We start from the raw sequence: 26,859 nt of genomic DNA, 5'->3' as shown, positions 1-26,859 counted from the left end.
TCCTTTGTTGCTTCCATCTGTTCTTCTCCCTGATGATCATTCACAGACACAAGGCTTTGCGCTTCCTCATCCAGCTCCCTAACCACATCAACATTGAAACTCCTTTGTTGTGTGTCAGGAGCTGGCACACCTTCTGTGTCATCACCATTGCAGTCTTCTTGTTGCATCACCAGGGGCACATCTGTGCCACCACTGCTGCCTATTATAGGTCTGCTTGGACCATCATCCTTGGTCGTTTCAACCGGATGTGAGCAACAACCGTTGTCACTCAGGACCTGGGACTGCTCGTTGTCACAAGGGACAATGGTGCCATCATCACAACCAATACTGGTGCATTGATTTTCTTCAACAAGAGCAAGGGGTGAAGTCCTACTCTCCTCTGTTTCGTCACCACCCTGACCAGCTTGCCGAGAATCATCAGGATAGTCTGAGATACTGTTTGTTTGTACGAGTATCACTTTGCTACCTTTGTCTTCCACCTCGGCGCTCAAAAAGGTACGTTTTAGGTTCCTCTTAGCCTCGGTGCCTTTCATCAATACCTCCTCAAAAACATATTATCTTGAGGTTGCAGCCTCTTGTCCACATCGACTGGGTGCTCCCCTGCTGCACTAACCTCAGCAACACCGCCACCACTTGCCACACCCTGGTCTTCTGGTGTGGATGTCTGTACTCCACCAGGCTCATGAACGGGGGGCACTGCATCAGTCACAGGGGGGGCGGACCCAGCTGCTGTAGCGTACGTCTTCTTGGCGTCTGGGCAATACTGCTTAGTGTGTCCGTGTGCTCCACGGACTTAGCTTTTAAAACAACAAAACAAAAACGTCTAAACGATTGTACGTGCTTCAACCTGCCGTTTCTCGTATGTAGAGGAACCCTAATGATTCGAGAGACGACAGTGCCAAACTCACCGAGCTTGTGCAGGATTTCCTCATTTCCTAGAAAAGGCGGAACATTGCTCAAAATGACTTTAACTGCCGGTGTGTCCATCGACGACACAGGAACAAACAGATCATTTCCCAAGGTCAAACCATTCTGCACAACAATATCGGCCAGACTTATTTGCGAAACAAATACCACAATTTTGTGATTCATACGAGACTCGGCACGAATATTACTCACGTCGATCAAATCCCCAATCGCGAGCAAAATGTCATCCATTTCAACTCCCTCCGGCGGGACAAGGCACAGCCCGTGCTTACGCGACAAACCCTCATCGGTAACACGATCGGCAGGCCTTTGGCTACTCCTATTAGCCATATCGTCAAAGGAGAAACGAAGTGAAAGCAAATAGATTTGTATAATCCTAAAAAAAGAATAGAAAAAAAAATGTATTAAATAACTAAAAACGAAAGCATGGTTTAAACCACGTTAGGAAAAAACGTGGTTTAAACAAACCCTCACCGTGCTGGCTCTCCCTCTCTCTGTCTCGAAGGAGGAGAAAAAGAGGGACAGGTGGTAACGAAGCAGGAAGGGAGGAAAAAGGTCAACAGACACGACAAAAGTACAAAAGGAAAAAAAACAAAGGAAAGGGAAAGGTAAAAAGGGAGGTGGGGAGAGGACGAAAACAACACGAGCCAAGAGCTACAACACACAAACACGAGCACACGCCATCTTGCCAGACCCAACAACAGATGGCCAGCAGGGGGCGAGAGAGAGAGAGAGAGAGAGAGATAGAGATAGAGATAAATAAATAAATAAATGCTTATTCTCTGCAATTATCACTGTGAAAAAAAAAGCATTGAGTTAAATTTGGATTAATCATGAAATATGTCGAAATTCCAATAATGTCATTTACATAACTAGCAACGGTACCCGCCCTATTGGCGGGGCTTCAATTGGGAGGCCCGATTGAAGAGGCAAGATATCAGAAATTGAAGGCTTTTTTATTTTAAACGATTCATATAAACATCCGTTGAATCATATCACACGCAAATCATCAAAATCTAAACAGTACATGGCGCCCATTTTGAAAAAGATTGAATTCTGCAAAACGGAAGCGGCCGCTACACGTCTTTCTCAGTCGCACGTTTGTGTGAAGAGTGTGCGCCGAATCTGTAACACGGAAGCGGCCGCTCCACCTGTTTTTCAGTCGCTTTGCACACGCTGCCGTGTTATTTCGGAGCCGCACGTTTATATAGGAAGTGTTCGTCGGGAGTCGATATACTCTCTCCTGGTACGTAAAATAAACAGTATTTGTAGAATTTCAACAAAAGCCACATCACTGTTCATATCGGTAAACATTATTCCATCCTGTTTGGAAAAACTGGAAAATTGGAAAAATTGAAAAAACAATACAGCCTATTTTACTCCAGGGGGTCCTGGAAAAACAATATAGCCTATTTTACTCCAAGGGGTCCCAGAATTACCCACCAAAAATATCGTTGCGATCGGTTCAGCCATTTTTGCCGTACCTTCGAACGGACAGACGCACATTTGGTGAATTATAGTAAGATGTGAAGAACAATCCTGATCAAGTATGAAGTAGCAATATCTGGAGTACATAAAATGAGTATGTTACATTTGAGAATGCACTATTAAAACAAACAGGGAACTCATGTACACATTAACTCACATATCTGCTGAAGCATGCTCTGGGCTCTCCATGCGGTAGCCACATTTGAGTTTGTTATAGAACTGAGAATCCACAGGCATGCCAGGGTAAGGAGTTCCACCTACAAGACACATTATCATCCTGATTACAATAATTGCATTCAATGCATTTACAGTGATTATATTTGCATGGACTGGCAGGATGGCCCACACTCCCCTATGAGCTGCCTAGCCTGGGTTTAAATCTCGGCCTAGTTATAATTAAACTATCCTGGTGTTTCACAGGCAGGGTGATTCGTCAATGTGGGTGCCATCCCTCAGATGAACGTTGAAATGGGCATCCTATCTGCCGGCATTAGTTGCTGGACGTTAAAGCCGTTCTTCATCAAGAGACAGCTCGCCAGCTGTAGTTGGCACCCTGGCCAAATTCCTGCCCTGACTTCTTGTGTTGGAATGGCGGACCATTCACGATTGTAATGCTAGCCAAGAAACTGCTTTGGCAGAACTGACACTCTGCATAGAGCATGCCACATTAATGAATGAATAAATATTTGCAGTCAGGTTAAGGAAAAATTACAGTGCCAGTGCCCCATTGCCAGAATGTTGCCTTTTTACCCTGTGTCAGCTCACTCTTCCAGGAATTATGATGTCATAATTCGACAAATACAGCGCTGTATCCGATAAGTTTGAAATTTCTTGAGCGTGCTCTACGCAACAATATAAGAGGAGAATGGAAATCAATGACGTCATAGTTCACGCGATTCGGCAGCCATATTGGATTGAGCATAAAAACCTTCAAATCTTTTGTTATTATTATTATTTATTTGCAAAAGATCAGTATGACATTTCAGGGTTGATTAAAGATGTATCTTGGTGTCTCTGCTCCATCAATAATTTCATACAACAGGTTGTTATCTATCTGCTTTTTATTCAAGCATGCTTATTTTTGTCGATCATGTGTAGAGAAATGTTAAACTAAAATGATTGAACAACAATGTCTCCCATGTAACTTCTATCTCAAGCCATCAGTTCATAATTGTATTGCAAAAAAAGTTAGTCATTAGTGGACTGGAATAAACCCGTTCCCCACAAAGGACTCTGCAAATCACAACTCAACATGGACTAGTCTGACTGTCTGTAAATGCCCTATTAGTCCTTGAGCCAACCGGCCATATTTTGAAGTGAATGCTCCGGCGGGGGGAGTAATTCTCATTATGATTTTCCATTAGACCAATGTCTCAAGTGTCAGAAAAGGTGTGATGGACATCTGAGAACGGTAGCTTAGTGCCCGGATGGACGCCATCTTTGAAACCACCCAGCTCGAAAATGCCCATTTGGTGGGGTACATTGTTGCACGTGTATCTGGACTTCTATACTAGCTATCGATGTGCGGTTGACGACTAAATATACGTCCGATGTGTACCGTCTAAATAAAAAATAATATGAAGCATTTTGTTTTAGATTAATTATTATAAAAATCAATTATCGAAAAAAAATCATATATTTTTCAATATTTTATTATTAGACTTGTACTTTTTTTAGTGAAACAACACTGGTATGATTTTCCAAATTATGCATTGTGCTACACCGTTTATCTGTCTATAAAAATAACTCAAAAACTAAAACATATCATCCACCACGAGTTTACACAAAAAATATATGAAAAGGCATGCACTTTCCACAAACCGAAACTATGTCAGTTGGAATTTCCCGCCGATAATCAACCCACAGAACCCAGTGCCGAAAGTGACGTCAGTCTATTCTATATCTATATTCTATATTCTATATCTCAGTCTGAGATTTGTTGCGGTGACCTGATTAATTTCTGAGGGGGGGGGGGGGGGGGTGGGTGGCTTAAGAACTAAAAGTGAACATGTTAGATGGCGCCACATACAACTCTATTATAGAGTTGTATTGTGGCGCCATCTAACATGTTCACTGACTTGGATGAGTATGTCTATGTATAAGCTGGCGAGCTTTTCGGATATCGGAGTAATCTAACGTCAGTCTTTGTGTTCTTTCAGCTGAGATGGCCGGTGTCGAGGCGAAACGGGCGAAGATTGAACCTGAGTCCGGAACGTGCATCCTGTGCAGCAAGAAGTCGCCACTCTCTGAACTAAGCAAGGCAGCGGGCAACAGTTCTTGGAAGACATTGTGCGACGCAGCCGCAGTTAGAAACTTTTATCCAATTCTAAAGCTAGTCCAAGAAGGCGCAGTTGAACTTCCTAATATTCCAATATTATACCATAGGGCTTGTAGATCAGACTTCACTCACAAAAACCACCTAGCTACTTTGACCAATGCAGCTAGAAGTTCTTCAGTTGATACTGGCGATGCGGTGCGACGGCGATCATCACGGGAAGAGACAGGATCAACTTCAACGGTCTACGATGATAAATGCATTTTTTGCCAGCGTGCTTCAAAATTCATAAAAGGCAGTCGTACCCGTGAAACAGTTGTCTTGGCTGTTGAACTTCGAGCAGATAAGACAATAAGAGATGCTGCGACAGCTCGCAATGATGAGAGAGTTTTGGCATTGACTACACGAGATATGGTTGCAGCTGAGGCTCACTACCACTTCTCCTGCTATAGAAACTACACACGGCCCCAAAAACCTCAAGTAGAAACTGACATTGAAGATAATATCGAGAAAAAAGAAATGATACGATGTATATTCAATTTCATTCGCACTGACTTGTTCTTGAACCCGAGGATTGTTCCAATAGTTGATGTTGCAACAGATATCCTGTCTTCAGATACATTTTCAGTTGATGTTCGTGACTCCATCAAGAAGAATCTGCAGCGCACATTACAAAGAGAGTTTGGAGAATCGCTCATCTTCTTCAATGTGAAACACCGTGTATACTTGATGCCCGATAATCTGACAAAGCGAGAGATTGCTGCAGAGTGCGTAAACCTGAAAGCAGAAGTGAAAGCATTTGAACGAACGGACGGTGAAAGTAACATTGTGCGTGCAGCTACTTCACTGCGACACCAGATCAAAGATGCTCATTACAATGAACGTTGGCCGCCTCAGCCAGCAGAACTCACTTCAGATTACGTGAAGATACCAGATTCTCTTCGTGTATTTCTGCATACTTTGATTTGCGGGAGTGGGGGTAGCTCTGCGCGTGCCGACACACTGGTATGGTCGATGGCTCAAGATATCATCAATGCTGTACACCGGGGTACCATCAGAACATCGAAGCATGTCCTACTTCCGTGGGTCATGAAAACGCTCACCGGTAATACAGAGGTCATCAGAATATTGAATCGACTCGGGCACGGATGTTCGTACACAGTTCTGGAAGAAATCGAGACAGCGCTATGCATAGACAAATTAGCAAGTGTGGAGAAAGATACAGTACCACTTCCGTCACATGTGCACCCTTCGGTCCCGACTGTATTAGCATTCGATAACATCGACAGGCTAGAGGAATCGCTGAGTGGTGGCGGAACATCGCATCGCGTCAACGGTATCATCGTCCAACCGAAGTCGCAGTCGTGTTTGCCGCCCCAACCTCCATCGGCAGTATCCAAAGCAGATAAGAAGCGATCTATCCCGTCATCCAGCGATTTAGTTCCAATATACAGCGGTGGGAAACGAGAGGGCCCACCTGCAATCAAGCCTGCAGATCTTTCTGACACTCTTGCAGGCGCAACATCCCTTGCGCAGCGCCGAAATCACGTATGGATTATGACTCGCATGCTGGAACCATGCGACCAGACAATCAGTTCGTGGACTGGTTTCAACATCATGACTAGAGATCGTGTTCAGGTGACGGAAGATGTAGTTGGCTACCTGCCGACTATAAACGCGCCTGCCACAGATATGGCAACAGTGCAAGAAATCCTCAGAGAAGCTCTGAACATCATGTCATCACTTCAGCTTGAGCGTATACCGGTGGTGCTAGACCAGGCACTATTTGCTAAGGCGACCGAAATAGCATGGAAAGATGTCGATCGATATGGAAGAATTGTGCTCATGATGGGGAACTTCCATACCATCTGTAACTTCATGTCGAGCATTGGGAAAATGTTTGGAGATGCAGGCCTTCGGGATGTAGCTGTTGAGTCAGGAGTAATCGCTGAAGGTTCCATCAACAGGGTTCTGGAAGGCAAGCAATACAACCGTGCTGTGCGACTCCACAAGTTGATGTACGAGGCACTAATGCGCATCATTTGGAAGGGCTTCCAGGTGTGGATAGAAAGCAATCATCCTGACAAGGAACCCCAGATTCGAAGCACTGACCTCAAAATTCGCAGCATCAAGGAGGATGTTTGCCACGAGACTCTCGCTGCTGCTCTCGATGATGATTCATGTGTACAGAGCTTTGACATGTTCGCGAAATACCTACATTTTCTGCGAACCAAACATGGAGACCTGGCTCGCTTCTGGATGATGTATATTGATATGGTAGAGACCCTGCTGGGGTTGATTCGTGCGGATAGAGAAGGCGACTGGATGCTTCACTTGGCTTGTGTCAGAAGAGTGATCCCTTGGTGTTTCGCAATGAACAAGGTGAACTATGCTAGATATCTACCAGTGTACTATGCACAGATGACGCAACTCCACGAAACATGCCCCGAGTTGTACAGGCATTTCAATCAAGGCTACTTCTCCGTACAGCTTAGACCAGGGAATCCATTTGCCAGAATCGTTGTTGATCAGACAACAGAAGAAACAGTAAACAAAGATACGCAAACAGCTGGAGGAACACGAGGTTTTAGTCTTCGACAAGGGGCTGTGTCACGATACTATCTAACTGCAGAAAATCGGGCTACTGCACTGAGGCAACTACGAGAAACTATCCTTGTGAATGGCAGCGACACATCTCACGCCAAGCACCCTGACTTGTCTACTTCTCGCATCAAACGTGATGAGTCTGGCGTCACAGCTATCTGTGATCTACTGGAAAATGACTGGACCAATCCATTCGCCGATGATCCGTCATGTCTTCTCAGTATATCTACCGGAGCGGCTGCGAGGGAGGACGTTTCTAATGACCTACTCAACACCCTGCAAAAGGGGGAAGCGGCGTATCAAAGCTTCCAGAAACGTCTTGAAGAGGGAACAGGCTTTCATGACACATTGAACAAGCTAAACTTGAAGACCTTTGGTAAGATCAAGCAGAAAGTTGTGGAGGGCACAAACAAGGAGATCGTCCTGAGAGCTGACAGACAACTGTTTGCCACCATGATACTCATCGCCAAGACAAGGAACCTCGACATGCAACTTGTCCTTTGTCACCCACTAGGGCCGTTACCATGGTCTTTGGCAAACGTTGATGGGTCAATGAAAAAAACGAACAAAGCTGCACTTGCGAAACACATGGAAGGTCTTGTGGAACCAGCCGAGAACGTTGACAAGCGAAGTGCAACAATAATTGATGCGATGGCTCTCATACAAAAGATGCATGGCGAGAACGACACGTTCGAAGAACTATCTGACCGCATCCTTGCTGCAGCGCTTCACGCTGGTCAAGGCAGTGAGCGCATCGATGTTGTCTTTGACACATACACAGAAGAATCCATCAAAGCAGCTGAGCGTGTGAACCGCGGTTCAAATGAAGGCATCAGTTTCAGCGAGATCAGACCCGCACACAAAATCATGAACTGGCGGCATCTCCTTGCTTGCAGCCAGACAAAGGAGAAACTGGTTGTGTTTCTGGCGGAGTCGTGGAAACATGAAACAAATCGCGAAAAGCTAGGCAACAGAACACTGTATGTCACCTGTGGTGAAAAATGTCTGGTACTGACCCGCGATAGGTGGAAGTTGGTGCAAGCACTCGAATGTAGCCACGAGGAAGCAGACACGCGTATGTTTCTCCACGCAAAGCACGCCGCTACCCACTACAAGACGATCATCTTAGTGGCAGATGACACCGACGTTCTGATCATCAGTCTTCATCTCAGCAAAACCATCGATAGTCAGCTCTTCATCAGACGAGGAACAAAGGTTCGAGTCAGAATGATCGACGTTGGAAAGTTGGCTGCGGTATTGGGGTCTGGAGTTTGCAGTGCATTGCCAGGGCTTCATGCATGGAGCGGGTGTGACACTGTGAGTGCTCTGGCTAGCCAAGGAAAGATAAAGGCTTTGAAGCTTGTGCAAGCGAATGAGCTGTATCTTCAAGCATTCACAGATCTGGGATCTTCGTGGAATGTACCAACAGACGTCTTCAATAGCATTCAGGCCTTCACGTGTCAGCTGTACGCCAAGAACACGAAGATCGTCGGTGTTAATTCGCTCCGTTATCACATGTTCTGTGCAAAGAAGGGCCAGATCGAATCTGGACATTTGCCGCCTTGTGAAGACTCCTTGATGCAGCATACGCTTAGGGCCAACTATCAGGCGGCTATCTGGCGACGCAGCCTTGACAACCTACCAGACGTCCCAACACCATCAGCAGGACATGGTTGGGAACTCGATGATGGCGGTTCGCTCACAATCCGATGGATGGCGGGTCTACCAGCTCCAGATGTCGTCTTGAATCTCATCTCATGCACATGCAGAAGGACGTGTCGACCGTCAGATTGCTCCTGCATACTGAATGGGTTGAAGTGCACTGTTGTGTGTCAGCTGCAGGGATGCTCCAACATGGTGCAGGATGATGCTATCGTGGCTCAGGATGCCAATGACTCTGATGGCGACTCTGATGATTAACTTTGTGTGCACTGTATATTGTATAGCATATGTTGTTCTCTATTATAATGCAGGCCAAATTGCCTGAAAATCTTTATAGACAGATAAACGGTTTAGCAAAATGTATAATTTGGAAGATCATACCGGTGTTATTTGACTAAAACATGACATGTTCAATGATACCTCCGCTTGCTTATTAGGAATATACATCGTATGGTGTTAAAATCAGCTCCATACGTCTTTCCAAACTCTAGTAATGACTAATTAATATAATTGGCGGCCATTTTGAAATCCAAGATGGCCACCAAAGTGCAGATTTCCTATGTAACAATTTCCGCCTGCTTATTAGATATCGTATGGTGTTAAAATCCTCTCCGTACGACATTCCTAACTTGCGTTATCGTCAGAATAGATAATGCCAGCGGCGGCCTAAGTCATTTTATGCCTCTTTACATTTATTTGTTGTAAACTCGTGGTGGATGATATGTTTTAGTTTTTGAGTTATTTTTATAGACAGATAAACGGTGTAGCACAATGCATAATTTGGAAAATCATACCAGTGTTGTTTCACTAAAAAAAGTACAAGTCTAATAATAAAATATTGAAAAATATATGATTTTTTTTCGATAATTGATTTTTATAATAATTAATCTAAAACAAAATGCTTCATATTATTTTTTATTTAGACGGTACACATCGGACGTATATTTAGTCGTCAACCGCACATCGATAGCTAGTATAGAAGTCCAGATACACGTGCAACAATGTACCCCACCAAATGGGCATTTTCGAGCTGGGTGGTTTCAAAGATGGCGTCCATCCGGGCACTAAGCTACCGTTCTCAGATGTGCATCACACCTTTTCTGACACTTGAGACATTGGTCTAATGGAAAATCATAATGAGAATTACTCCCCCCGCCGGAGCATTACTTTTGGTCTGGCTCAAGGACTATATAGCTCTTTGTGGATATTTTACATTCCAAGAAACCCCCAAAATTGAGTTTAATTAAATTGTCCAAATGTTTACTCCAGAATATTTTTTCTTTGGCCTTGACTTTCTTGGGAGTCCATATCATCGCGTTCTTCCATATCGTAAGATTGAAAAATGTTTTTGTCAATGTACTGAAAAAACAAATAATTGTTAGGATATTTGCTCATTAAAAAGAAAAAATTTGTGCATTTAGCAATTTCTTTCTTTCTTGGTCAGAGAAAACTTAGTTCTCACCATGAAAGCCAAAGTTTCTGGGTTACAATCCAGGTGTGTTCATCTCTTACTTCAACTTAAGAAATAAGAAAAAACACCATTTTGCATCATACTTTCTAACCTAAAAGATGTCACAAACCTAAGGCTTGCTAATAAGAATGAATAAAATGTGGTATAAACTATTAAACTGCATCATTTTGAACAAAAATTCCAGGTACACTGAGGCACCTTCAATTCCTTAGTTGAAACACCAAACATCTTTTTTCACAATATCAGAAAAATAAACAGGTTGATTCTACATAAATAGTGCGAGATTGACGTACCAAGAGAAAAAATCTCCCACAGAAGAATTCCATAAGACCAGACATCACTCTGAGTGGTGTAAATGTTGTCAAATATGCTCTCTGGAGCCATCCATTTCACCGGCAGGAAGGTCTGCACATACCACAAGGAGGGATTCATTATTACACAGAAATGACTTTTATCGGGACATCCCTTCTAGCCTCACACTCATTTTTTTAAAGGGGAATTTATAGCCATCAGTGAAATACTTCATTGGTATTATCGATTGATATCAAATCCATTATATGATAACACATTCCATCATATGATGATACATTAAATCAAGCATATCTTACCTTAAATATACCATGTCCACCAACCAGCACAACCACCACACTTACCAGTTACCACTAAGTCAAACTTATTCAAATATTCAAAAAGCTATTTAGAACTGATTTTCTACAGGCTGCCATCTCCCAGCAGCCACAGAAAATGGTATATATATATATATATATATATATATTTATATATATATATATATATATATATATATATATATTTTATATATATATATATATATATATATATATATATATATATATATATATATATATATATATATATATATCTGTGCAGCGTCTGTCCTGTCCTGTGTTTGTTGTGTTGTCCTGTGTTGTCACTGAACTACTTTCTCAAACTTTTGTGAAATCGTACCAAATTTCTGGAATGCACATATCTCTCTCGTCGGTATGTCCTAAGGGTATTTTGTTTTTTAAATAGCAATTTTTTTTTTGGAATTTTTTTGGGGAATTTTTTTTTGTTTTCAACTTCAATTGTTTATAAAATGTGATATCACGGATATTACAAATACATTTGTGCAAAATAATTGTTTGAATTATGATTGGTTTAAACCATGACAAAACGGCAACTCGGGTACAGTCATTTATCTCTATATCAACACATCTGGGCAGTGTCTGTGTTGTCACTTAAAGACTCCCTCAAACTTTTGTTTCCGTGGTTGTGAAGTGTTTTTAATAACGTTGTGGTGGTTTTGAATCACGTGGTGGTGAGATATTTTTAATTATGTGGTGGTGAGGTGTTTTTAATTACGTGGTGGTGAGGTGTTTTTAATTATGTGGTGGTGAGGTGTTTTTAATTAGGTGGTGGTGAGGTGTTTTGAATTAGTTGGTGATGAGGTGTTTTGAATTATGTGGTGGTGAGGTGTTTTGAATTACTTGGTGGTGAGGTGTTTTTAAATGATGTGAGGTGTTTTGAATTTCGTGGCTGTGAGGTGTTTTTATTACGTGTTTTATGGCTGTGAGGTGTTTTTATTACGTGTTTTATGGCTGTGAGGTGTTTTTAATTTTGTGGTGGTGAGGTGTTTTTATTACGTGTTTTATGGCTGTGAGGTGTTTTTATTACGTGTTTTATGGCTGTGAGGTGTTTTTATTATGTTTTTATGGCTGTGAAGTGTTTTTAATTTTATGGTGGTGAGGTGTTTTTATTACGTGTTTTATGGCTGTGAGGTGTTTTCATTATGTGTTTTATGGCTGTGAGGTGTTTTAATTTCGTTGTGGTGAGGTGTTTTTATTGCGTGTTTTATGGCTGTGAGGTGTTTTTATTACGTGCTTGATGGCTGTGGAAAAAAAAAAAAAAAAAAAACACACCTTTAGAGGCCATTTTTTCCCCGCAAGCGGGGGTTGGCCTTTTTCGGGAACTGTGGTTGTTGTTGTTTTTTCGGTCCCCTTTTTGAAGCAATGTTTTACGGCCGGATGCCCTTCCTGACGCCAACCCTTTTTGCCGCCTTTAACGACAAGCAGGGAATTACCAGTGAACTGGTACTCAATTAGCCGACCTCGGAAGGATGACAGGCTGAGTCAACCCCCCCTGGCGTTAATTCAGCGATTGACCGGGATTCGAACCCAGGATCCTAGGATCCTAAGCCGGCACCCTAGCCGCTAGCCCAACACCAGGGACTAAGGCCAGGGACCAGGGCTTTGAGGTGTTTTCAATTTCATGGTGGTGAGGTGTTTTTAATTTCTTGGTGGTGAGGTGTTTTATTACGTGTTTTATTACGTGTTTTATGGTGGTGAGGTGTTTTGAATTACGTGGTGGTGCGGTGTTTTGAATTACGTGGTGGTGAGGTGTTTTGAATTACGTGGTGGTGAGGTGTAATCGTCCCAAACTTCCAATCTACACCTACCCCACCCCTGTGTATGTGCTGAGGGGTTTTTTCTTGAAAAAAAAAACATTCAACCTAAATCTTCAACCTAAATTGCCTATAAAAATGTAATATCACAAACACAACAAATACATTTGTGCAAAGTAATTGTTTGTATTATGATTGGTGAAAATCATGACAACACAGCAACTCAGGTACAGTCATTAGCCTCAGCTAAAATAAGCCCGTTCTTCAGTATCGACGCGTGGTGAGGCGAGCGCAGCGAGCCGAGCCTAGCTAGTATATATATATATTATATATAACTGTGAGAAATAGTAGAAACTCCACAGTACGAGCAGGGCGTCTCATTTGCATTGAATAAATAATCGAAATCAGACGCGGACGTAGCTTCAGGACTTCGATCTTTAATTTTTGACAAGCTTTCGACCAACAAAGGTCTTCTTCTTAGTCGTCCCCAAGTTCCGTTGAACTTGGGGACGACTATGAAGAAGACCTTTGTTGGTCGAAAGCTTGTCAAAAATTAAAGATCGAAGTCCTTCAGCTACGTCTGCGTCTGATTTAATCTCCCGATTATATATGTATATATATATATATATATATATATATATATATATATATATATATATATATATATATATATATATATTTATATATATATATATATATATATATATATATATATATATATATTTATATATGTATATATATATATATATATATATATATATATATTTATATATGTATCTATATATATAAAGTAGAGTTGGCCTCTGTGTCTGTATCCTGATCTATCTATGATCTCTAAGATCTCGAGAACCCGTGGACGGATTTGCGAGCGGAAAGTACTGTTCGACTCGGGATGGTCCCAGGAATGTCACGGAGACATAAACATTTAAAAAATTTCGGTTTTAAAATTAGCGTATTATTAGCACTAGCAGAAGAGAGAGGGATTCGAAGGGAGGGAGCGCAGCGCTTCTAGCGCTTCTGACTACAGCACACCTTAAAATTAAAAAAACTTCGGGTTTTAAAATTAGTGTGTTACGCGTAATTAGCGCTAGCAGAAGAGGGAGGGAATCTAAGGGAGGGAGCGCAGTGCTCCCTCCAGCGCTTCTGTTAGCGTAATTAGCGTATTTCGGAACGTTAATTTTTCAACTTCATTATTCGGAATCAGTACGTCCGAGAGAACCTTCGTAACGTTAATTTTTCAACTTCATCCGATTGACATGGGACCAACGGCATGTGACAAAGAGTGAAACATACAGGCTACATTTATTTGACGACAATGAGTTCCGACTTCCGACCTCGGTGGGATGACAGGCTGAGTCAACCCCCCTGGTGTGAAGGGGGAGGAGGAGGGGAGGGGGAAGAGAAGGGGAGGGGAACGAGGGGGAAGGGGATGGGAGGGGGAGGGGAGGAGGGGGAAGGGGGGAGGGGGAGGGGGAAGGGGGAGGGGGGGGAGGGAACGGGGGGGGGGAGGGGGAGGGGGAGGGGGCCCTTCTTCCCCTGGGCACCCCCGCACCCTTCCCTCCCCCCTTCCCCCTCCCCCCTCCCCCCCCCCTTCCCCCTCCCCCCCATTCCCCTCCCCTCCTCTTCCCCCCCTCCCCCTCCTCCTCCCCCGCTTCCCCCTCCCCCCCTCCCCCCCCGTTCCCCTCCCCCTCCTCTTCCCCCCTCCCCTCCTCCTCCCACTCCCGTGCAAAGCCGGGTACCTCTGCTAGTAATTTATATATGTATATATATATATATATATATATATATATATATATATATATATATATATATATATGCACAGACGTGGCATTTAATATGGAATTTTTTTTTTTTCTTGACTTGGGTTTACTTTCTTAACTCAGTATATCAATCTGGTGAGTTTCTTTTGCACTTTGGTGATTTATTTGTTAAAAGAACCATGTCACTGATTGTCTGTCACAGCAAGAAGTCAACAACAGGATTATATCACAGGTGCGTGGCAAAATGTACGGACAGGTGCATTTGATGATTGGCTTCACAGTCAGGTACACAAGGGTTGTTGCGCTCTGTATTAGTGGAAAACAACTGCGACACATCTCCAAAAGTTATTGCCGCTTCCTCTGGAGATGCTCCGTCAACTCGACAATGCTGTTTGTCATGGAGTGGTGGCTTTACGAAATTACGGCATGAAACAGCATGCTATTGCTCGGCAGTATGGCATCACTCAAGGTCAGGTGTCAAAGATCCTGAAACGAAATGCTCAGAGGGGTGTCCCTACTCCAATACCGAGGCCAGGACGTCCCCGCAGAACCACAAGGAGGGATCATTGCCAGCTGCACCGGTTAGTCCGCAATGGCCGTACCAAGTCAGCTAATCGGCTTAGGGCTGAGTGGCAGCAACTGACAAATGTGCCTGTATCCAGAAGGCTAGTCAACCAACGACTGGTTCAAGCAGGCTATCGTGCAAGGCGTCCCCTGAGAAAGCCACGCCTGACCAGACAACACCGTCAGCGCCGATTGCAGTGGGCCAGAGAGCACCGTCAATGGCAGCCAGGACACTGGAATCACGTGATCTTCAGTGACGAGTCTAGATTTCTGGTGGTCGTCAAGATGGCCACGTCGGAGTGCGCAGACAAGTGCATGAAGCCTACAACAAAGATTATATAGTGCCAAGAGTCCAAGCTGGAGGTGGTGGGGTGACCGTTTGGGCTGCTTTTCATGCAGGGGGCAAAACTGACCTGGTTGTTCTGAATGGAAACCTGAACCAGTTCAAGTACAGGGCCATTCTGGAAGAAACATTGCTTCCATTTGCTCGTGCAGCCTTTCGAGGAAACTTTGCCTTCCAGGCTGACAATGCACGGCCTCAACGTGCTCGCATGATCCAACACTTTCTTGCTGACCGTGGTGAAGGACATATGAGTGGCCTGCCATGTCCCCGGATATGAATCTGATAGAGAACTTGTGGGCAGAATTAACGCGTCAAATCGACCACTTAGACCAGCGGCCGACCTCTGTGCGTGAATTGCAGCAGGCTATTGTAACTGCATGGCAAGCGATTCCTGTCCAAACCTTGGCAAATCTCGTGAACAGCATGCCTCAACGTGTACGTGCTCTCCTGAATGCTCGTGGGGGTTACACGAAGTACTGAACTGTAATTTTACTGTCTGTAATCCCAGTCGTAATTTAACTTTGTTTTTGTTAAAAAAAAAATTGGCTAATGTGCAAAATAAAGAGATATTTCTGGAAAACGTACAGAAGTTTAACACAGTACTGTCTGTGAATTGAGTTCGATATCAGTTTACATCACTTTCAAGGATCAATTTATTTGTTTCGAAATGTCAAATGTGGTTTTTGTTTCTTTTAAAGGTCACATTAACAAAATCTAGAATAATTTCAACATAATTCCAATGAACTTTTGGTTCCAAGACATCTTGAAAAGTAAGTTCACCCCCACAAAAAAAATATTCCATATTAAATGCCAAGTCTGTATATATATATATATATATATATTGTTGCAGATATGAGATTGGCCTCCATCCATATCCGCTTGTAAATATTCCCCTATTTCCCAATACTTCCCAACTATCCCCAATCCCCCATTCCCTAGTCCCATTTTCTGTAAACAACACTCTGTAGACCCGACCTCCCCCTATTTCCCCCATTAAATGTCGCATCCAGGTCCACCGCATCTCACGTAGACAACTATAGGACATCTTGCTAGTTATTCTTAGTCTATGTCAGTTAAGGACTCGTTTCCATTAATTCTGACTCTTCGTTGCACCAGAATGTGATTGTATGGCACCGTTAGAAAGTTTAGGACCTCCCAATACCTCCCCGCAGCTCTTCCTCATGGTACAGCAACAACAACAACAACAGCGGCGGCGGCGCGGGGAGTGTGCGTCCTCACTCCGGCTTGGTTAGCCGCCATTGAACATGTGCTCCGACGGGGTTACCACGCAGGGGCTCGCTGTCAGCTCCTCGTCAAGGGCGGAGCCCGGTAACCCCCCGCACCCAATAGAAGCGGCGGACCGATTCCATCTGGGGCGGAGACAACGAGCCGAGGGCGTGTCACTCCCCGCTGAGCATGCGCAGGAAGAGGGAGGTGACGTCAGATGCGCCCCTCAGCTTGGAGAGAGAAGACGCCACCTCCGAGCGCTACAATACCTCCCCGCATCTCTGGACCGGACCATGTTGATTCTGCCCCTGAGCCAAGGTGCACCTTGTGCTATCGACTGCCTGTCCTTCCTTGCCATCAATCCCTGTGTAAGTCAGTCTTGTCCCGTTTGTCTGTGGTCTGTCGGGGATAGATAAGACTGTGTCTAAGTGCCCATCTTTTCTGTGCTTTATTTCTTACCGTGTAATCTACCCGTTTCTGCATCACCAATTATATCCTCCTCCGGAGGTCTTGAGAACTGTACCCCTTGTGTCGTTGCATTTATCCCAGCCGTTGTGTCCTTTCCTTCATTGATTTAGCGTAGCGCGATTCGGCCAACGTTCGAGTGGAATCGGGCGGGATCGGGTTCTAATCGGGGAGTAACTGTTCGGACGGGGTAATACCAAACCGCTCGGTAAACTAACATCTAAAACGGCGTCTGTAACAATATATATATATATATATATATATATATATATATATGTATATATAATATATATGTATATATATATATATATATATATATATATATGTATATATATATATATGTATATATATATATATATATATATATATATATGTATATGTATATATATATATTGTATACTATATGTATATATATATATATGTATATATATATATATATGTATATATATATATATATGTATATATATATATATATATCTATCTATAATTCCAGTAATCTCTGTACGTTTGTACGTCTGTACGTTTGTACGTCTGTTTGTCTGTGACCGCTGTTTCTCGACAACCACGGGTCCGATATACTTTTAACTTGCCAGGTATATTGCTGGGGACCCGAGGATGTGCCTTTTCAAGGTTTCATATTAATCGGACAATTACTTACCGAGCTATGTCCAAAAAACGATTCAACCAATCAGAGAGCAGCGAACGATCGCGTGTGCCGAACGTGGAGGACACACTCTGCCTCGGATGGCACATTTGAGAGCGTATTCATTTATTTCACGTTTGCAAACTATGTTGGCGTTAAACTATGTTTTAAAACTAATAAAACCGAATTTGCGATTCATTCGCTTTCCTGCGCGTTTGTGCACGCGATGGCGATTTCTTTACCAAACTCCGGAAGCCGTTCGCTTTGGACCAAAACCATTGCATGTAAATAGAGGGGGGGGATTGTCACCGTACTCGCAAGCCGTTCGCTTTGGACCAAACCATTTCATGTAAATAGAGGGGGGGGATATAATTTTAGATATAGATATAGTACGGGCAATGCCCTAGTATATATAATATATATAATTATTATTTATTTATTTATTTATTTATTTATTATTATTATGCCTCTGACCACCTCGTTATGTCTTCGGTTGTCTGTACATGCGTACTTCCGTACGGGCTAAACCCCGTTTTTCGCAGCAAACCATATGTCCGATTGAGATAAAACTTTCAGGGTAGGAGTGACACCCATGCAGAATATTTTTTTGATAATTGTGATGTCATAGGTCACGTGGCATGTCAGCCATCTTGGATTAAACGCAAATAATTAAGAAATTATTTCTCGGAAACCGCTGAATGGAAAATTTTGAAACTTGGCACATTGTCAAGTGCTCCCAATGGGGACCAAAAGCATGATAATGATGACATCATCGGTGAAGTTACATAAGAACTTCAGCTGAAGTTCCATAAGGAATTGTGTGAAATCAGCCAAAAATGTTTTAATCGAATTATTCCTTATCCTAAAAATCTGAAATTGCATGCACGTGATCTATGACTCATTTGTATTGACATATTACATTTATGACATTATAGGTCACATGGTTTGGCAGCCATATTTGATTTAACCTAAAACCTTAAAAAAACATCTTCTCCCAAACCACCAAATCTATTGACTCAAAACTTTACATGTGTCAATTGTGTCATTGACTAGGCATGGTGGTTAAAAGTTGATCACGGAAACATAATTAGTCACATGGTGTGGCAGCCATATTGGATTGAAGGAAAATATTCAATAATTATATCTCTGAAACTGCTTACCCTATTGATGCGAAATTTTACAAATATCATCGAACACCACTGTTGCAAATAGTTTGAAAATTATGATGTCGAAGGTCATGTGGTTTGGTAGCCATCTTGGATAGAAAAACGAATCTTATCGGATCAACACAAAGCTTCACAAACATGATCCCCTCCCTACCCATACATATGCAGAGTGTACATTTTAGTCATGTGGTGTGGCAACCATATTAGCTTGAAAGCCAATATTTAAAAAATATCCCTTCTCCAAAACCGCTTTACCAATCGATGTGAAACTTGTCAGAGCTGGTGAAAATGTTATACTTAAAGGGCCACAGACACAGAAAATCATGTTTGGTTTAATTAATAGATATTGCTTCACTTAACACTTAATCGTCCTTTTTTTTGAATAAATATCACTCGATTGGCCCCCGCCACCCAAAAAACGGCGATTTGATTGCTCATGTGACTGGCTACGTCATCGAGGGAATTTTTGTTGCTGCTGGTAGTTTTTAATAATGATTTTGACTATCAGAAGATTATTGATCGGGCAGTTATCATTGCGTGCTGAGAAACCTTTCCCTCGATTACATCACACAGGTGACATCATGAATGAACATCACAATTTTAGGGGCGGGACTCCACTACCAGATAAAAACTACCAGCAGCAACAAAAATTCCCTCGATGACGTAGCCAGTCCCATGAGCAATCAAATCGCCGTTTTTTGGGTGGCAGGGGCCAATCGAGTGATATTTATTCAAAAAAAAGGACGATTAAGTGTTAAGTGAAGCAATATCTATTAATTAAACCAAACATGATTTTCTGTGTCTGCGGCCCTTTAAAACCAGCTGAAGGGATTTAAATCAAACTTGTTTATTTTTAGGACAGTGAACGATGGCATCTACCCGTGACATGTGGTGGCATATTGGTGACAGTCGCATTGCTCTAGTTTAATAATATATTTATATCAATATCTCTTTAATAACATTTTTACCATTCATATTGTATTTGACTAATTCGATTTGGTGTCGTTTTATGATCTTAAAGAAAACTTGTTTCAATTCTCTAATGGTAGCTCCCTGTGCTAGCATACTTCTAACTAGTTGTTTTAATCTATTGACAAGTTCAGAGCTGTGTGTTGTTGCTCTCACAGTCCTAATTATTTCACCTGCATCCATACCATAAAATGGCTTTTTAAGAATGTTGCTGTCTAAGAAAGGCATTCGTACAATGTGCAATAGAAAAGCATCTCGTTTATCAAATAATTTGTTATGAAATTTATTAAATTGATGTCGATTTGTAATTCTAAAAATGAAACTGAAGTGGAAATTTGGTTTTCCTTTTTTAAATTCGAGTTATTTTGGATATATATCATTATTAAGCTGATCAAATATAAATCCACCATTAATTGCCAACAAATCATCAATGAATCTGAAGATGTTTCCACATCTTCGTGCAGTTGTTAGTTTATTCCTGGACATGTTCTGAAGCCAATCAGATTCTTACATGTGCAGAAACATATGTGCAAAGAAAGGGGCCGTATCTGAACCCATGGATATCCACACTGTCTGCTGGAGTATCTTGGGATCTGAACCCATGGGTATCCCCACTGTCTGCTGGAGTATCTTGGGATTTGAGCCCATGGATATCCCCACTGTCTGCTGGGGTATCTTGTTACCAAATTAGTCAGGTTCACTATGTTAACAAATATAATTTCGTTCAAAATTTTGGTAGATTAGCAAAACTATACATTTTTTGAATATTCAGAGCATGAGGAATCCAAAAATTAATGTTTACATTTGCGTAGACACCTTTGCGAAAATGACACTCAGGACAGTGATGAAGACAGTCAGGTTCACTATGTTAACAAATATAATTTCTTTCAAATTTTGGGATTAGCAAACCTGTACATTTTTGGAATCTTCAGAGCATGGAGAATCTGAAAATCAATGTTGGCATTTGCACAGACACCTGCATGGCCGCCATTTTGGATTTTGAAAATGGCCGCCATAAAATACATATTTTGCGCGATCTCGGCTTCTAGTCAACCTAGAGACTTAATTAAATATGCTAATCCTATGTTTTCTGGGTCAAGGAATCCAATAAAGGCCTCAAAATAGTGCTCAGGATTATAGAAAAGCAACAAACAAAGGTAATTGAAAACCATTGTCTTTATATTTGTGATATAACTGTATTACATAATACATGATATTGCAAGTCCTTTGAAGTTATAGGTTGTTATAGGAAGTTATAGGTAGTATCAGATTGAACTATAAGTCCTATACACAGGATCTACGAGGTCTATACCATTCAGGAATATGCTTTTACAGATCTTCATCACTGTCCTGAGTGTCATTTTCGCAAAGGTGTCTACGCAAATGTCAACATTAATTTTTGGATTCCTCATGCTCTGAATATTCCAAAAATGTATAGTTTTGCTAATCTACCAAAATTTTGAACGAAAAAACATAGTGAACCTGACTAAATGTAAAGAAGTTGGTGTTTAGGAGAAATCCAACGCTTTATTGAAGTTTATTTTTTGAAAAAACGCCATGAATATTGATTATTGTTTTTATTGGTCTCAATTCTACTGCTAAGTAATGTACAGACATTTGATTTGTTAAGATCTAACCACTAATTTACGATTTGTTGTGGTGTGTCTGTAACTGGACGTTTAAGTCCATAATTATGCACTTGTATGTATCTGAGTCGTGTGGTAAGGTGTTAAAAACGGAGGCGGTTTTGTTTTGTCCATTATGTTGTGTATATGTATCATTAATTATTTCATTTAATCCATAAGGGTAAGCAGTTCTTAATTCTTTAATCCAGAAAAGTTATGTACGCCTAGGGAATTGTGTGATTGTTTTATCTTCCATCACATCCTTTCCTCGTCCATTTCCGCTTATCTTTTCTAAAACCTGAACACCGAAGCTCACATTTTTACAGTATCCATCAGTAAAGTGATGAGTGAGTAGTGCATAACCAGTAGATTTATGTGGGTTTTTCGTTCCGCTTTTATTCCTACATTACATCTCTGCATTGTTTCAGCAACATATTGCATCACACATTAATTTGCTACAAGTCAATAAGTAAACTATGTTTGAGGTTAATTAATTATTTGGTTTCTTTTAACTTGTAAGATCTAGCCATTACTGTACAATTAATTATATTGTTTGTGGCAAATCTAGTAAAAGTTTTTCAATTGCAAATCACACATTTACACACTTGACATTCGGATAAGTGTTCTCCATTGGCTAACAGCGAATGGCCACTTTCTCCAGCCAGGATATCTGATTTAATTACACTAGGGCATTGCCCGTACTATATCTATATCTAAAATTATATCCCCCCCCTCTATTTACATGAAATGGTTTGGTCCAAAGCGAACGGCTTCCGGAGTTTGGTAAAGAAATCGCCATCGCGTGCACAAACGCGCAGGAAAGCGAATGAATCGCAAATTCGTTTTTATTAGTTTTAAAACATAGTTTAACGCCAACATAGTTTGCAAACGTGAAATAAATGAATACGCTCTCAAATGTGCCATCCGAGGCAGAGTGTGTCCGCCACGTTCGGCACACGCGATAGTTCGCTGCTCTCTGATTGGTTGAATCGTTTTTTGGACATAGCTCGGTAAGTAATTGTCCGATTAATATGAAACCTTGAAAAGGCACATCCTCGGGTCCCCAGCAATATACCTGGCAAGTTAAAAGTATATCGGACCCGTGGTTGTCGAGAAACAGCGGTCACAGACAAACAAACGTACAAACAGAGATTACTGGAATTATAGATAGATAATTTTCTTGTCGAGGAACACAAATCCTCTAAGGATGGATGGTGAGTCCCCATGTAGGCTAGTTCAGCTGGAAGCTGCCCTGCTTCACCTTTCATGCTGTTTAGTTGCATCATTTTCATACTTTGAAATGTAGTTTTCACAAATACATAATAATTAAATAAATACATAAGAATCAAATAAATATAGAAGAAACATATAAATATAAAAGAAACAGTACAGTGGATTTTCCACCAAAAGATAATGACTAAATATACACACACTACCCACATAGCAGCTATATAAACAATGAATTGTGAGCGTTCAGAACAATTGCACAGATGATGAATCGGTATTCTTGTCCACTTCCTATAGCAGCACTTATAAATATAATTTATGAATGAATATCAGAGAGGATTAATGACGATATGACTTTAACTTGGGCTTAAAGTCAAGGTAGACTGGAATAATACTTTAACTTTTTTTTTTTTTTACTTTAATAGCTTTATATAATAATAGCTTTATATTTTTACTTTAATAACTTTATATCAAGCAATTCATGACTTAAGTACCAGTGGAGCTGGAAGGTTGTAATTGTGAATAATACTGAGTAAGGTCTGAACAACAGAATGAGACAGCAAGGCAGAGTGAGTGCCACTCTACAATACTGAATCACAGCTATATGGGCTGGGATGGCATTAATCCCCGACAGAGACAAGCAAGTATTGTATTGCAACAGTACCAGCAAATACAACTTCTGTAAAGTTTTTGTAAACACCCTTCTGTCTATAGATTGGAAATAAGAACAATAAAATACCCAGTGCGTGATGATGGAGATAAACAGTTCTCATTTAAAATTATCTATAAAGAGGGGTTACTCAGGGTATGAGTCACTTGTGGGCAGACATGGAGGTCTATTTAAAGAGTCATCTATGTGTAACTGAGTTTGAAGGCAGGCCAGGGTCCTTGTGTGTATCAGGTGTGATTATTCCTTTGGTGGTCATGAGAGAAATAACAAACAGTCTACTAAAGCTGATGAACCCCTGGTTTGCCTTATATAACTTTATTAAAGTTGTGTTTGATTTTAATGTCTATATATATATATACATACATATATATATAAATATATATATATATATGTATATACAGACTTGGCATTTAATATGGAATATTTTTTTTGTTCTTGACTTGGGTTTACTTTCTGAACTCGGTATATCAATCTGGTGAGTTTCTTTTACGCTTCGCTGATTTCTTTGTTAAAAGAACCATGTCACTGATTGTCTGTCGCAGCAAGAAGTCAATAACAGGATTATATCACAGGTGGTGTGACAAAATGTATGGACAGGTACATTTGACGATTGGCTTCACAATCGGGTATATAAGGGTTGTTGCGTTCTGTATTAGTGGAAAACAACTGCTGCACGTCTACAAAAGTTATTGCTGCTTCCCCTGGAGATGGTCCGTCAACTCGACAATGCTGTTTGTCATTTAGTGGTGGCTTTACGAAATTCCGGCAAGAAACAGCGTGCTATTGCTTGGCAGTATGGCATCACTCAAGGTCAGGTGTCAAAGATCCTGAAACAAAATGCTCAGAGGGGTGTCCCTACTCCAATACTGAGGCCAGGACGTCCCCGCAGAACCACAACGAGGGATGATCGCCAGCTGCACCGGTTAGTCCGCAATGGCCGTACGAAGTCAGCTAATCGGCTTAGGGCTGAGTGGCAGCAACTGACAAATGTGCCTGTATCCAGAAGGCTAGTCAACCAACGACTGGTTCAAGCAGGCTATCGTGCCAGACGTCCCATGAGAAAGCCACGTCTGACCAGACAACACCGCCAGCGCCGATTGCAGTGGGCCAGAGAGCACCGTCAATGGCAGCCAGGACACTGGAATCACATGATCTTCAGTGACGAGTCGAGATTTCTGGTCTATCATCAAGATGGCTGCGTCTGAGTGCACAGACAAGTGCATGAAGCCCACAACGAAGATTGTATAGTGCCAAGATTCCAAGCTGGAGGTGGTGGGGTGACCGTTTGGGCTGCTTTTCATGCAGGGGCCAAAACTGACCTGGTTGTTCTGAATGGAAACCTGAACCAGTTCAAGCACAGGGCCATTCTGGAAGAAACATTGCTTCCATTTGTTCGTGCAGCCTTTCGAGGAAACTTTGTCTTCCAAGATGACAATGCATGGCCTCATCGTGCTCGCATGATCCAACACTTTCTTGCTGATCGTGGTGTAGAGCATATGGAGTGGCCTGCCATGTCCCCGGATATGAATCCGATAGAGAACTTGTGGGCAGAATTAACGCGTCAAATAGACAACTTGGTCCAGCAGCCTGCCTCTGTGCGTGAATTGCAGCAGGCTATTGTAACTGCATGGCAAGCGATTCCTGTCCAAACCTTGGCAAATCTCGTGAACAGCATGCCTCAACGTGTACGTGCTCTCCTGAATGCTCGTGGGGGTTACGCGAAGTACTGAACTGTAATTTTACTGTCCGTAATCCCAGTCGTAATTTAACTTTTGTTTTTGTTAAAAAAAAAAATTTGGCTAATGTGCAATATAAGGAGATACTTCTGGAAAACGCACAGAAGTTTAACACAGTACTGTCCGTGAATTGAGTTCGATATCAGTTTACATCACTTTCAAGGATCAATTTATTTGCTTCGAAATATCAAATGTGGTTTTTGTTTCTTTTAAAGGTCACATTAACAAAATCTAGAATAATTTCAACATAATTCCAATGAACTTTTGGTTGTAAGTCATCTTGAAAAGTAAGTTCACCCCCACAAAAAAAATATTCCATATTAAATGCCAAGTCTGTATATATATGAATTATCATCCACTTTACAGAGCGATGGTGCAACTGAAGCAGTTTATTGGCAAGGGATACACTCTGGCTGGTTTGTCATTGCCTTCCCAGCATTGTTTGTCCATGTTCTATCCCTTTAAATGTTGAGTGTCAAGCATGGAAGCAACACGTTCCATTAAAAAATGACTGATGGGGTTTGAATCATCGACCTTCCAGACTCAAAGCAGATGCTCTAACACCATTGTTCCACTGTGTCTGCTTATATATATATATATATATATACATTGCATTCAGAAAGTATTCAGTCCCCTTCACTTTTTCACATTTTGTTATGTTGCAGCCTTAAGCTGAAATCGTTTAAATTCATTTTTCCCTCATCAATCTACACTCAATACACCATAGTGACAAAGGGAAAACAGGATTTTAGAAAGTTTTGCAAATTGATTAAAAATAAAAAACTGAAATATCACATTTACATAAGTATTCAGACCCTTTGCCATGACACTTGAAATTTCGCTCAAGTGCCTCCCATTTCTCTTGATCATCTTTGAGATGTTTCTACACCTTGATTGGAGTCTACCTGTGGTAAATTCAATTGATTGGACATGATTGGGAAAGGCACACACCTGTCTATATAAGGTCTCACAGCTGACAGAGCAAAAACCAAGCCATGAGGTCGAAGGAACTGCCTGCAGAGCTCAGAGACAGGATTGGCTCGAGGCACAGATCTGGGGAAGCCGACAAAAAAATTTCTGCTGCATTGAAGGTTCCCAAGAGTACAGTGGCCTCAATAATTCTTAAATGCAAGAAGTTTGGAACAACCAGGACTCTTCCGAGAGCTGGCCACCCGGCCAAACTGAGCAATCGGGGGAGAAGGGCCTTGGTAATGGAGGTGACCAAGAACCTGATGGTCACTCTGGCTGAGCTCCAGAGATCCTGTGTGGAGATGGGAGAAACTTCCAGAAGGACAACCATCACTGCAACACTCTACTGATCTGGGCTTTATGATAGAGTCACCAGACGGAAGCCTCTCCTCAGTGAAAGACACATGAAAGCCCACAAAAACTTGTTTCTCACAGCCTGAGAGTCCTTTAGGTGCTTTTTTGCAAACTCCAAGCGGGCTTTCATGTGTCTTTCACTGAGGAAAGGCTTCCGTGTATATATATGTAAGTATATATATATATTATATATATACTGTATGTATATGTATATATACATTAACGGTCGTTTGGTTGCATTGGTTGCACGGTACGAGTCCGATGCGTCCATGTCTTTGCACATGAATTGTGGTGTTTCAACCATTCTGAGCTG

At 41.7% G+C, this 26,859-nt stretch overlaps 1 protein-coding gene across 2 annotated transcripts in view; it reads right to left on the bottom strand.

Moving 5' to 3' along the window:
- Positions 1-26,859, bottom strand: part of PDGFRA (platelet derived growth factor receptor alpha) — a 124,149-nt gene that overhangs the window by 7,994 nt on the left and 89,296 nt on the right. For both annotated transcript variants that reach the window (XM_068103933.2, XM_068103932.2), the window contains exons 19-20: positions 10,721-10,832; positions 2,573-2,672 (exon numbers count right to left, since the gene is read on the bottom strand). In XM_068103933.2, coding sequence (XP_067960034.2) covers positions 2,573-2,672; positions 10,721-10,832 — 212 coding nt within the window. The remainder of the gene's footprint in view (positions 1-2,572; positions 2,673-10,720; positions 10,833-26,859) is intronic.

Source organism: Myxine glutinosa, chromosome 4, assembly GCF_964187855.1.
Source record: "Myxine glutinosa chromosome 4, kmMyxGlut1.1, whole genome shotgun sequence".
Classification (NCBI taxonomy): Eukaryota; Metazoa; Chordata; class Myxini; order Myxiniformes; family Myxinidae; genus Myxine; species Myxine glutinosa.
The sequence above is the reverse complement of the archived record's forward strand: the minus strand, read 5'-3'. Positions and strand labels throughout refer to the sequence as shown.